The sequence below is a fragment of the Saccopteryx bilineata genome, chromosome 1 (genome assembly GCF_036850765.1).
Source record: "Saccopteryx bilineata isolate mSacBil1 chromosome 1, mSacBil1_pri_phased_curated, whole genome shotgun sequence".
Classification (NCBI taxonomy): Eukaryota; Metazoa; Chordata; class Mammalia; order Chiroptera; family Emballonuridae; genus Saccopteryx; species Saccopteryx bilineata.
In genome coordinates, this window is record NC_089490.1 from 240,622,442 (window position 1) to 240,636,363 (window position 13,922).

At 56.1% G+C, this 13,922-nt stretch overlaps 1 protein-coding gene across 8 annotated transcripts in view; it reads left to right on the forward strand.

The window, feature by feature from the left end:
- The window catches only part of NAV1 (neuron navigator 1), a 176,177-nt gene that overhangs the window by 116,040 nt on the left and 46,215 nt on the right, over nucleotides 1–13,922 (forward strand). The window contains exon 1 of one of the 8 annotated variants that reach the window (XM_066239210.1): nucleotides 8,530–8,656. The exons of the other annotated variants lie outside the window; for them this stretch is intronic. Within the exon in view, the coding sequence (XP_066095307.1) occupies nucleotides 8,604–8,656 (53 nt within the window). The 5' untranslated portion in view covers nucleotides 8,530–8,603. Of the gene's footprint in view, nucleotides 1–8,529; nucleotides 8,657–13,922 lie in introns of those variants that run through there. 8 annotated transcript variants of the gene reach the window in all.

A 13,922-nucleotide genomic window follows, 5' to 3' on the forward strand; every position in this document is an offset into this window, starting at 1 on the left:
GCTTGAAAATGATGTTTCTGGTCCTCCCTAGCAGGACCACCTAAGTGTTCTGCCCAGCAAGCTGGCTACTATGTTCTGAGCCAGATACACCTACTCATGTAGTGCCCTCCCATGGCAAAGAGTGACCACCTTGTGTGGGGCAGCTGAGCTAGCTGCCCACAGGACCCCACAATGAGCGTCGCCTCTTTCCCATTCTGACCTGGCTGACTGGCTTGCCTGCCCCTCACTCTAACAGGGAGAGTGTATTGAGCTGGGGTCCACCGGAAGTGACCTGGAGACTGGGATTTGACTGCAGAGGGTTAATTTGAGAGGTGACAACAGAAAGCTCTGATAGGAAGGAGGAAGGTGAGTCAGGAGGCGGGCGGACCCCAGAGTGGGCGTTGCCACATACGGTGACTGCAAGGCGGGCCGCTGGCCAGGGTTCAGGGATTTCTGGGATGTTTCCTGGCACCCAGAGGGAAGTGTGGGTATTTGTCTCCAGTTGTGTTCTGGCACCCCACTGAGAGGAACGCCTCGGGCTGAGAGTCACAGGTGCCCTCAGGAGCGTTCTGTTGGCATCCATGGGGACCGCGGCTGCAGAGGGGACAGAGGTGGAACACAGATGGCATTGATTATAAAGAAAGAAAGAGGGTGTGGCATCAGGCTTCTGGGTCTGATGGGAGGGAGGGGTGGCATCAGAAAGCCCCCACACACATGCCCCAGCTCCTGAAACGCCCTTTAATTCTTACAACAGAAGAATGTTAGCACTGCCCAGCCCGTGTGGGGTTCACCTGCATCGCCATGTCTGTTCAAACCCAACAGGGTTGGTTGGAAGGTGTGAGTCAGCCAGGCATTCCGGAGGGGCAGCCGGATGGATGCTAGTTGCCGTGGCAACTGAGGCAGGCTGAAGCTGCGCAGCGAGCAGCCCCACCCCTCTGGTGTCCTAGTAACCTACAATTGAGGTGCCGGGTCCTCACTGAGTTTGACAGCATACAATTTGGTTGACAATCAGGATGGGGATGGGGGTGCCAAAGCTGTGGGGATGGGTTTGGCTCTTCCCTCCAGCCATGTCCACCTGCCTGTCTGTCCCCTGTTCTGCTCTTTAGTTGTCAGTCTCCTCCCTCTCCCCACGAGCTTCCTGTCCTATGAGGAGCTGGCTGAGCTTGGGTGGCACCTAGAAATGCCAGGCAGCCTGAGCCCACAGGAGGAGCACAGGTTTGGAAGCCTGACAGGCCGGGGTTCAGATACCGACTCCAAGTATCCGGGAAGACTGTCCTCATTCTGGTGGTAATGGTCATCTGAGACAAGGATGATATAGCATACGGTGTTCATACATGAGGCATGCAGTAGCTGCTTGGGAAATGTTGCCTCCGTTCTTTAGCTTGTACCTGGAGAGCCAAACCTTTAAAAAGTCCTAAAGGCTTTTGCATAGAGCTTTCCCACCTGCGTGGTCATGCTCAGTTGCCCATTTGTCTTTACTAAGGCCCCTTCCTCCAGGAAGCCTTCCCTCATTCATTCCATTGAAAATGAACTCTGGGTTGTCCTGGAACTGGTGTCTGTTGTTTATACTGTCGGAACTTGTGCTTTTGTGATTGTCTAATGATTGTACAACATGCGAGGTTCACCAAATGCCAATGAGGCATATCTTATTTAATCTAAACAGTGTGAACTAGATTAGGAAATCGGAAGCCAGCTTCACTGGCTTGCCAGGACTCCATAGCTTAAAAATGGTAACTCCTGGCCTTTGTCACCCATAGCTTTGCTGTGCCCACCACGCAGCCTCTTTCCTCTGTGTGTGGCCCGTGGGGCACTAAGCCTGGGGGCGTGTCAGGGCAGAGAATCACATGGCTTCCACCAGAGTCAAAGTTTCCCCAGGACAGAGGCCCTGTCTTCTCTGTTTTCCCTCAGCAGAGGCTGAGGTCATGCGGACGACTGAGGAAGGGGTATGGTTAGAGACCCCTCCTGGAGTGCCCCTAAGTGACCTCCCCATCTCCAAGGATAGAGTCTTGCTTTGGAGAACCACACGCAACCACAGGGCCTGGGACAGACGGCAGCCCCCAAGCCTCTGTGAATACAGGTCCTTGTGGATTCTGCTCAAAGGCTCAGCTGTCCCGGGATGAACATGAGGGGCCAGCTCTGACCTCCAGTTGTCAGATGTCCCTGGCCAAGCAGCTGAAGATGGGCCAGCAGGGCAGGCAGAGCACTTGCCCACAGAGCTGCGCATGGGGTGCCCTCCAGGGCCAGAGGCCTGAATGTTCTTGCCTAGGTGTTGGGCAATGATGGGGCAAGCATTGGAAAAGCAGGCAGAAAGAGTTGGGCCCCGAGAGACCCAAAGCATGACTCTGCAGCTGAGGTCGTTGTGGAGACATAGGGTGGGAGGGGATGATGCTGGGGCCTGTGCCGTGGGCAGAGCCAGCACACCCATGATGGGCACCCTGAGGAGGGGCGAGAGACAGACTGACACTGTGAGGCCCATCCAAAGGCAAAGGGAGAGACAGCTGGGTACAAAGAGGCTGTGTGGGCACCGGAGCTGCGGGCAGGGGCCGAAGATGTGGGCACAATGGCAGGGGGTGTGCAGCCTCCAGACCAGCAGTGTGAGTGGCGGCGGCTCCTCCAGGCAGAGCTGAGTGGCCCTGCCCTCAGCCTGAAGCCCCACGCAAAGCAGGGCAGGGGCATTCTCACTGGCCTGCCAGCTCATACCGAAAGGGTTCTCTCTCATGCCTTGTCCCTTGTCCCTCGTGGGGCACCTCCAGCCTGGAAGACGGGGACAAAGCTCCAGTATCGTCCCTGCTGTCTTTTCCAGCCAACTCACCCTCTTCCGGCTCCTCTCCTGGCCCCTTGTCTCACCATCTCCTTTCTCAGTCTTGCCCTCTGCTCCTCGGACACCTGGCTTCTGTTCTTGGCTCCCATGGGGTCGATGACAGGGCTATCCAGGAGGGACACGGCCATGTGGACAGACGCTGGTGGTGGGTCCCCAGGACTGCTGACATTCTGCCGAGTGTTAACTGGAAGAGGAGGGACAGACCTTATCACACAGCTGTCACAGTCCCTTTCTGAGCCACAGCAAGCCTCCACCAAGGGGCTGGGGTGTAGCCAGCTGCTCATGTGCAGCAAACTTCCTCAGATGACCCCTGTCTTCTGGATGTATCCTCATGTGAGGCTCCAGCTAAGGGGAGCTCCGCTGGGGCAGCAGCTACACAGCCTCACATCACCACCCGTCCCTGTGGTTAGTTTCCTGTTCTTGGAAGTCAGTGGAACATTCCTGGATCAGCGGGCCTGGGTTTAATTCTCTGTGTGCCCCTTCACTCCCTGCATGACCTTGCATGAGTTGCTTTGTCTCTTGGTACTTCACTGTCCTGTCTGAAAGGAAAGGTGATGATAACGTCTTCCTCACGATGTTTACTCATAGATTCAATGAATACTTGTAGAATGCCACATGGGGACACAGCAGGAGAAAAAAGAGACATCATTCTTAAAATCCATACAGTCATTTAGGTGATGCCGTGTGCTGTCAGGGAAAATCAGGCAGAGAGGGGGCTGAGTCATGGGGCAGGGGCTCTTGGAGATGGGGGTCAGGGAAGGTGTCTCTGCACAGGACAGCATGTATAAAGGCCCTGAGGTGAGGATGCCCTGCAGAAAGGTCAGCATGGCTGAAGCAGAGTGAACGAGGAGGGGAGGGCAGTCAGAAATGAGGTCGGGAGGTACCCGGGGGTCTTGTACGAGGACTTTGGCTTTCCTCTGAGTGAGAGGGGAAGCCATGGGCAGGTTTCATGGAGAGGGGTGACAGCATTCATCATGTTTGCAAAGCATCTGCCCGGCAGCGCTGAGGAGAATAGACCACAGGGGACCAGAGACAACCGAAACTTGGAAAGGAAGCTGGTCCGTCTCCTGGGAGAGAGAAGGTGGTACTCGACCAGGGAGGTGCAGCTGCAGCTGCTTGGAAGCATCCTGAGGATCGAGGGAGACGGCATATTTACAGTGCCTTCTCCAGTCGCGTGAGATGTGTTTCCATTTCTCTGCGGAGGTCAGAGATGCAACTCAGCAACGAAGAACCTGGAGCCGTGGTGCTCGGGCTGCTCACAAATCATTGTCTCTAGCCTCGGGGATTCGAGCTGGAAGATTACAGACGTGTGTGCATGCATGCACACACATGCACACAGTTACATGCACAGCCAGGGAGGACAGCTGACAGTCTTCAGTCCTTATTGGAGAGGCAGCATCTCCCCTGTCTCGGTCCCCATCATCCCGTCTGCCCTGTGGTCTCAGACCTGCATGGAGATTCTGAGGTTCAGATGGCAGGAGGAGGGACTGAGCTGGAACAACTAAAACGGTAGCTCACTGTAAGGCCTGGGAGGCCCGTCCTCTCCTCTCCACTGCTGCTCTTCCCATCTGTGGGACTGGTGAGAAAGGCGTGTCTCTGCAAAGGTTGTATAAATATTTGCAGAGCAGGAGCAGCTGGAGCAGGTACCCCTTCCCCTAGCTGGGCCATTTGCTCCCTGGAGACAGTGCAGCTGGATGAGGGCTGCGCTTTGGGACACTGAGTTTTGCCTCTAATGTGCCCTGTCCAGACTGTGCCACCAACCCTCCGAATCTTCCATCTGAGCCCTGGGCTGGCAAGGGGAGGGAGTTGGTAAGGAGTGGTGGCACTGACCAGTCCAGAGGACGCTGCGCCCTCATTCCCTGCCTGTGAAAACGAGGGTGTTGAACCACATGGTCTCAGATGTTTTCGGCTCTGACCACATGAAAGAGGGCTGTTCCTGGCTATCCATCATGCTGTCCGGGAAGGGCTTGGAGGTCGGGGAGGACAGGGACAGCCTTGCAAGGTCAGGGGTGAGGGAAGCTCAGTGGGGTCACACACAGAAGCTCTTGGAAACTAAGCCTCCCTGGAAGTCAAGAAACCCACTGCTGTCCCAATAGACAATGACCACTGCCTTGGGTAAGTGTCATGGTGGCTTCCCCGCCTGTGACCAGGCCACCCAAGGCCACTCTCAACATTTCTGGGCCTTAATCCTCTAATTAATGCATGTAAGCACCGTGCCTCCCTAGATTCCCAGGCTGTTTGGGAACGGGGTCATAGGCATGCAAATGCTACAGAGGCTGGTGGTTTATAGATTTTTCTATCAAGGTCACAACAGAGGATTCCTCAGGACTCAGTGGGGTCACTAGAGAAGGGCCTAGGGGCTTTTATTTTTAATTCACTTTAGAGGAGAGAGAGAGAAATGGAGGAGGAGCAGGAAGCATCAACTCCCATAAGTGCCTTGACCAGGCAAGCCCAAGGTTTTAAACTGGTTTCCTCCATGTTCCAAGTTGATGCTTTCTTCCTGGGGGCTTTTTAAAGCGGGGATTAGGGATGTGGACAACTCATTCCCCATCAGAGCAGTATGATCACGGGGCCACCTCACCAAGTACCTGCCCCAAGTCCTTTGTCCCATTCCCTGTCCATCCATTCTGCCTGGATCCTTTCTCTTTCTGGTCACCTCCTCAGTACAGTAAAGCACTCGTTGGCCAGCCGAGACCTGGGGAGGTCCATCTAAGGGGGCAAAGGGCCTCATCACTGATGGGAGAGAAGTAGTGCGGGAAGGTTGGAGACAGAGTGGTGGGTGCCTGCCTGGGACCCCGGTCTTCTCAAGGGTCTCAGGCTCCAGACAGGTGACACTGGGACCCAGGCCATATGGGACATCCTGGCAAGTCCTTCAGTTTTCCTTGCCTCACTCTAACCAACCCCATCAGCCTTTGAGATGATTATGTGGGGACCCCCAAAGACAGCCTTTTCCCAATATTCAGACGTCTCCGCTGGAAACATTGGTCTTGGGGACCCTGGGCATCAGGGGACTCAGCAGGGATCTGTCTGAAAAACCTCCCACAATCTAGTCTGGGCTCCGCCCTCTGCTTTGGACATTTCCTGGCCTTTCTGTGCCTCGGTTTTCCCCATGTAAAGAGCCATGCTGATGGCCCTGGCTTGGGAGACAAATGACATCATGCTCCCAAGCGCTCTTTGAAGAGAAGCACAGAGGGGCATGAATACCTCTCCTCTCTCGTTCCCAGCAGGTGTCATCCCCTCCACCATGTGGGTCTCAGCTGTCCCTACTTCCTCTGCCCCCAGCCACAACTACACAGCCTGAGACCCAAAAAACTCAGAGTCCTCCCATGTGCCCCTGCACTGTATTAATTCAAGGCAACCTGGCACCCCCCCCATGCTGCCACACCCCCGATGGGCAAGGCTTTCCCTGTGGTCACAAATGCCCCCAAAAGCACTTGTCAGGTCAAGGAGGTGCAGGGGTCATAAGGCAGAGAAGGGGTGAGAACTGTGTGGAGGGCCAGCTCTGATTCCAGCAGGCTGCGCCAGCTCAGAGTGAGTCCCAGGGAGGAGGGGGTGGGAGGTCCCCCAGCACAGAATCCTCTTGTGGGGGGCTCAGAAAGCTGAGAGCCCCGCTCTGGGCTTTGCTGCTTCCTGAGACTTCCTCCTCTTCTTGTATAAAAAAAATCTTTTATTATAGTTGACATATAGTATTATATTAGTTTCAGCTGTGTTACATAGTGATTTGACATGTGAGACTTGTTCTCTCTATGGCCTGCCCCCCCAGCCCCTGTCCCGGTGGGGGCTGAAAGACTGGGGAGGGGAGGCTGCCAGGTGTGAGGAAGAGGGAGGGGGCCACTCAGACTTCGCAGGACTGTGAAGGAATGTCCAGGGACAGCACAACCCCCCTGTGCCTTCCCCCTGTCAGGCCTCCCCTCCCTCCTGCCGCTCTGCCCTATGGAAAACATGCACAGCTAGATCCCCAGAAAAACATCCCCTGCTGGTGACATTCCTCTGGCTGAGGCAGAGCCATTGTGCTCGGGATTCCATGCTGCTTGATCCCTCCAGGTTCCACCATACAGGCTGTTCCCCAGATAACCCCACCAGCCCAGCTACATGGGCAGAACCTCCCCAGAGGACTGCGTTCACCCCTTCTCGGTGGAGGGGAACCCTGGGGCATCCCCAGACCCCAGGACAGAACGGCCAGGCGAGGGGCTGAGTCCAGGACACCATCCTGGACTGGGACAGGACACCTGCCTTGCTCGATGCCCCTCAAAGCTGGTCTGCTCGGGGCCTGGTGGTCTTTCCTAAGTCTGACCACCAAACCACTCAGTAAAGGAGATCAACACCCATATGTGCCTTTGAACTCAATGCATATGTAGAAAGTTGGCCCTCGGAAACAGAACTTCTCCAACACGTGGGGATTCAAACAGCTTCCTCCCTCTTGATGATTACATGCTCTGAGCTGGCGTCTCACCCTCAGAGCTGCTGCCCTGGTCAGTAGCACTGGGCAGCCAAAGCAATACACCTGTCCTCACTCCTGGGGATCCAGGGGGTTCAGGAGTGTGAAAGCTGAGCCCAGGCAGTTAGAGGTGATGACACAATAGGCCTCTAGGAACACAGGTGGCCTGGGTCTCTGGCTGGCTCTGTCACACCAGAAGCAGGCACTGCTCTGTGGCCCAAGGTCATCTTAGTTCAAGACTTGTGGGGGTGGGGGGTGGGCTTCAAAAATACCATTGCTGTTGTTTCTGTTGCTTAAAGAAATTGCAAATGTAATCTATCCATTTCCAAAATGCAGAAAGCCTGGCTATGGGACCCCACTTCTTTCCCTGACTAGAATCTTCTCATGGTGGGACTCTCCCAGCCGGGATGAAAATCTGAAAAGGCTTCCTGGATGGAGGCACAGACCTTCCCTCGCAGGGTGTGATCTGTGTGGTCTTCCCACTCAGCCCAGCCCCCACTGCTGGCTAAAGGCAGAACGGCTCCCACCGAGGTTGTCTCTTCCGGGGGTGAGTCGCCTCCTCCTCCCCTCTCTGGGGATGGAACAACCCCCAGCAGCCCCTGGTCATGTGCACCAGCCTCTCACCTTCATCCCTCTGCAGGTCCTGATCTAGGTGCTGGTTCCCTGCATTTATTCTAGTTTTCAAAGCCTGGAAAGGGTCCAGGAGGGAGCTGGAAGGAGTGTGCTGGTGGCCTCCCAACTCCTTGCCACTACTCATGCACATCAGAGATGGGAAATGCCAGCGGCTCACACCCTTCTGCTGCTTGCTGCCCCCCCCCCCCAGTAAGGGTGCCCAAGGGGTCGCAGCTGGCATCCCCGGGGATTAATGCGCCGCCCAGAGAGCAGTACAGTACCCGCTCTACCCCCGCTCCCCAGCTCCCGAGGGTCGGGGCTCCCTGCCCTGGTTCACCCCAGCTCCCAGCCCGGGCGCGCTGCACCCTGGTTCCTGGGGCCTCCCCTCCTGGCCCTGCTACACCCCTTTCAAGCTCCCCAAGTGAGGGCATCTGGCTCCGTTGCACCCCTAGCTACGGAGGGCAAGGGCCCCCCAGCCCGCTGCGCCCCTGCTACCGGCCAGGACGGCGGCCGCCGCTTCTCTTTGTCTACCTGCCGGGCATTAAAGAGCCCCCTGGCCGCGCGCGTCGCCGGCCGGGGCGGAGTCGGCGCGGGGGAAACAGGACTCTGCGGCTTTAAGGGCGGCGGGGCGGGGGCGGGGCTCAGCCGGGCTCGGCTCCGGCCTCCGCGTGGCCCGGCTCTCACCTCGGTCCCAGGCCCGGGCGCGGCGGTTCGGGGCTGGGCGCCCACCGGGAACAGCCGCGAGCCGGAAAGATGCTTCACCTGCCTCCGCCCAGGGCGCGCAGGACCCTGCGCCTCCCCCGCAGGTAAGCCCCGCGCGCCGGGACCGGTCCCCGGGTCGCGTTCGCAGCCTCCACGCCGCCCCCTCCCCCCGTGTCCCCAGCGCCACCGCAGCTGCCCCATCGGGCGGTGGATGGGGGTCTTCGCTGATGGGGAGAGACCAGCGTTTGGGAACGTGCGGCTGCGGGCACGGGCTGGAGTGGGTGCCTGCGGTGGTCGGGAGGGGCGCGGGAAGACAGGCACTGGGACACCCCCGGGACGGGGACAAAGCTGAGACAATAGCACAACTTACTTGAATTTGGATGGTTGCCTGCTGTACTGTAGGGGGTGCTGGGGACCTCTGACCCGCTCAGCGAGGGGTCCCCTAACCCCGGAATCTCTGGGTGCCTCCTGGAGTGAAGGAAGGAGGTGGCGGTTGGATTTGTGAGCCCACAACCGGTTGGCTTTCTCGGAGGAGTGAAAGGGAGACACACGGAGTGACTAAGGGATGCCCCGTGGGGGAGGGCAGACCAGTCCTGAAAGGTGAGAATTTGGCACAGAGGCACCCCATGAAGTTAAGGGGAAGTGAACGGGCCCACAATAGCCCCCGACTCTCAGAGGCGATGAGGGCATCCCAGAGGCCTGAGAAAGAGGACTGAGGCTTCCCGGTTGTTATAGGAGCTTCCTTCCCCAGTACACACACTCCCTCCTCTCTGCCTGGCTCTGACCTGCCCTGAGGGTGAAAATTGGGTTAGGGAGTGAACCAGGGGCCTGCTGCCCAGTGCTGTGACCATTTCTACCCCAAGAGCCCAGACTTAACACCCAGTAAACTGCCCCTGCTTCCCTAGGGCTCCTTGCAGGAGGCCCAAGTCTCTCCACAGGTTTCATGTAGGAGCAGAAGAATGGGACAAGACCTGGGAGGGAGAGCCCCTTGGAAGCCAGCTTCCTGCTGGCCCCAGACTATCTGCCCCCCACCTGTAGGACAGACTGCAGCCCCTCAGGAATGTGACTAGGGATCCTTGGAGTCACTCTGCTAAGATGACCATTGCGGATGTCTTCAAGAGGAAACAAACAGTTCAGGAACAGAGAACAGATCGATTTAGGGACTTCTGGGGTGGCAGGAAGAAGGTATCTTGCTTCTGGGGAGATCCTGGGCTGAGTCCTGAGTCACTGGGCCCTGGAGAAGGTGGAGAGAAGGGGCCATTTATGCCCCCCAGTCCACCCCAGTCCAGAACCTCCTTTAGATCCAACCTGGCTGTGCCCAGGGAAAGTTATTGAATTGCCTAGGGGTGGAGTCTCCCCCCCCCCCTCTGGAAGATGCAAAATTCCCTTAGTCGATTCCAGCACCCTTTCTGGAGCCCTTTAGACCTTCCTTCCCACACAGCCATTTCTCCCTGCCCCCTCCCTCTGCTCCTCCCACCCTGGGAGACCCAGGCTTTGTACTATGAGCCCTGTGCCCTGTCCTGGGGCTACCTCTGTTGAGGACTCGCCCAGCTCCTTACCAGAAACCGACTTCTGGGCAGGTGTGCCCAGGCGGGGACCTGTCTGCGGTAGCCCAGGGAGGGGTGCAGGTAGCATTGCACCTACTCAGCCTTGCCGCCTGCCGGGGTGGGGCAAGGCTGGACCAGGTTGGTGGGGTCCTTCCCATCCAAGCCAAGACTCTCGGGATTGTTGTTAGTTAGTGGGCAAGGAGAGAGGGGATGTTGTTAAGTGGAGGTCAGTCCTCGGATTGCCAAAGTTCAAATGTAAAACATAACTGCCCTGGCTCCTATCCACAGAGGGACAGCTCAGCAAGCTTTTGCCCTCGGGACAGCTCAAAGCCTTCCTTGTGAATGATGTTTGATTGGGGCCAACAGGGATCAAAGAGACCCCTTCCCTGCAGGCTCTGGTTCCCCTCATCTCCAGAGGAGGCAGCTGGAGGTGTGAGGTTTCAGGGTGAATGACTTAATTGGCCCTCCAGTGTCTCCATGACCAGCTTTTGATGAGCTAAACTGAGCTAGGCTCAGCCCTCAGTCCCTCCATTTGCCTAGATGCAAACGACTGTCCTCCCCTCACCCCAAGGCCTGGGTTTTTTGCACCTGTCATAGGGGGGCTGGCCCCAGAAGCACCATGCTTGCACATCTCACATGTTCTGGTCTCCCCTGGAGACCTCTCTCTGCCCACATCCTTCCATGTCTTTCAGGCAGGAAACCTGGAGTCCAGGCATTTGTTCTGTCCAGTGTGCCTAGGTTCTCTCCTGGGAAGGACTCTTCTCTGGAGCCTGGGGACCAGTGGGGATGAGACCTGCTTGTCCCACTGAGACCCTGGGGGATGGCAGAGCCAACGAGCTGCTTCTTGTTGGTTTTGTGGGACTAGGCACACACACCACAGGTCCCTGCCCCAGTGTGTGTGGGGCATAGGGGAGAGAGGTTCCAGCAGGAAGTATTCTAGGGAGGAGGGCACAGTGGCAGCCTCAGATCTAGCCACCTTCTCTTTTGGAAACGCTACCTGTGTGAGTGTTGTGTAAACCTTTAATCCCCACAGCAAGCAAGTGGAATATGTTATTATCATCCCATTGCCCAGATATAGAAACTGAGGCGTGGGGAGGTGACGTCGGTGTACCTGAGACCTTGGTAGTGAGATTCACCCTCACACCTCCTTCCATCTGACTCCAAAGCCCACCCCAAAACACTGCCACAGGGGTTGCCTCTCCTCACTGACGCTGGCTGATCAAGGCCCCGGGAATCCCAGATGCTGAAGGCACAGGCGTTGGGGGGCATCACATGGGAACTCAGGCTCCATCACTGATCAGCTTTGTGGCCTCGCAGAAGTTGTCCAGTCTCTGGCCTCGGTTTCCTTCTCCATACAAAGGGCTTAGCTCCTGGCCCGTCCCCACCTGACCATTCAGCCCAAATTCTGTGCTTACGAGGATGGCTTGTCCATGCATCCTGTTTTTTAATTATTTTTATTTATTTATTCATTTTTTAGAGGGGGGAGAGAGAGAGAGAGAGAGAGAGAGAGAGAGAGAAGAAGGGGAGGAGCAGGAAGCTTCAACTCCCATATGTGCCTTGACCGGGCAAGCCCAGGGATTTGAACCGGCGACCCCAGTATTCCGGGTCAACGCTTTTATCCACTGTGCCACCACAGGTCAGGCCATGCATCCTGTTTTTGAGGGCAGTTTATATAAAAATAGGCCACTTAAAAATTTGATCACTTTATTTAAAAGCAAACCTTATTCATTGAGCGTTTACTGTGTGATAACTTTGTGCTGGGTGCTATGTCTCTGGCCTTCAGAATGCTACTTCCCTGCTTGTCTGCGTGGATTTTCCCACATTCTTTTTTTTTTTTTTTTTTTTTTTTTTTTTTTGTATTTTTCTGAAGCTAGAAATGGGGAGGCAGTCAGACAGACTCCTGCATGCGCCCGACCGGGATCCACCCGGCATGCCCACCAGGGGGCGATGCTCTGCCCAGCCGGGGCATCGCTCTGTTGCATCCAGAGCCACTCTAGCGCCTGAGGCAGAGGCCATAGAGCCATCCTCAGCACCTGGGCCATCTTTGCTCCAATGGAGCCTTGGCTGCAGGAGGGGAAGAGAGAGACAGAGAGGAAGGAGAGGGGAGGGGTGGAGAAGCAGATGGGCGCTTCTCCTGTGTGCCCTGGTCGGGAATCGAACCCGGGACTTCCGCATGCCAGGCCAACGCTCTACCACTGAGCAAACCGGCCAGGGCCTTACATTCATTTGTTATATGGTGGTAGTCTGTCCAATCGTAAGTTCCTAGAGGTCGAGGACTCTCAGGTGGTGCCCATGTGGGATTTAGTCATGGGTTTGATGACAAGTGGCTAAAAGGACCCCATTCTCAGAGCTCCTGTGGCAGTGCAGATTTGAACAGACCACACGTACCCTGTGCTGTGTCACTTTGAGCTCTCTGGATTGGGTCCAGTCATCTTTCCTTAAGTAGAGCAGCTATGTCAACAAGAAGCAGGCCCGTTGCGCATCAGCATATGGTCACTGAGGACCCACTATGTGCTGGGCGCTGTGCTTTTCACCACAGAGGCAACAAAGACAGAGCCTGTCAGTTCACATCACGGTGTGATTAGCATGGGGTGGAGCTGGACCCAACTTCTGATCCTGGGTCACAGTAGCTGGGAGTTGGAAGCCCACGGGTCAGGAATCTGTGAGAAGATTCAGGCCTAGGTCGAGGAGCATGCGTTAGGGCGGTGAGGGCATAGTTTGAAGAGAGAGTTCAGGACAGAGGCAGTGCTCAGGTGGGAAGACGAGGAAGGGACAGAACTGGGTCCAGGATGTGTCTCGTGTTGGAGAGAATTTATGGAGCCGTGGGATCAATGGGTGCGTGCCACGCCATCACCTTCGCTGTCCTACAAGATCGCTTTAAGGGCCACGTCACAGTTACCAGGTACACACATGTGTGTTCCTGTTCACGTGTGAGGCTTTAGATTCCAGGCTTGGCATGTCTCCCCATAGGTCATATTAAATTTTTGTATGAGACCATATGAGACAACCGGTTTTGATCCTGCTGATCTGCCCGCCTGCGTGATTTTAAAACATATGTAGGTGTTTAACAGCTTCCAAGCATAAGTTGTATCATATTTCTGCCAGTTGGTGGAATTAACGGCTCAGAGACCCTCAAGGAGAACAAACGCTTGGGGTTTGTCTCTGAGTGTCGTGGGTTCCTGGAATTTCACCCTTGGGCACAGTGGCTAAAACAACAGCCACGTTGCATTCTGTGCACTCAACTCTGAAACTCAGTGCTCAAGTGGGGAGTTGGAACTCAGAGCACAAGCCTCTCACAAGCCTCTCATCGGGGAAGAGTACCCTAATGCTGTCCTCATCTGTGAGGCAGTGTATTTCTGTGTTCTGGGAATTTCTGCCCTTCCTCCCTCTTTCCTACATTACGCACATACCTGCATCCCCTGGTTTGTGCCACATCTCCCAATTTAAGCTTCTCATTAGTTCGAGGTCCTCCTCCTTGTAACTCCCAGGCCCTGGCTTCCCAGCCCAGGTTTCCACACCTGCTGCTGCCACGTGCTTGTCCCCAGAACCACCTTCCAGCACCCAGACCTCCCGCTGCAGCGCACGGGCCTGGGACCTCTGCAATGTGGGGGTCCCTGCATGGCAGCATGGTGGGTGCTTTGTAGCCTAGCACTGAGCCGACCTTGGGGAAGACCTGGGAGTCAGCTTTTCCTGGAAAGGGGAGTGTCTGAAGGAATAAAGTGCATCAAGGTCATGGTTCTCCGTGCTTATAATATATTCTAGAACCATCACCTGGGAAGTGCTGTGAGCAGTGCATTTATGTGTTCATTTCCCCCCATTGGGA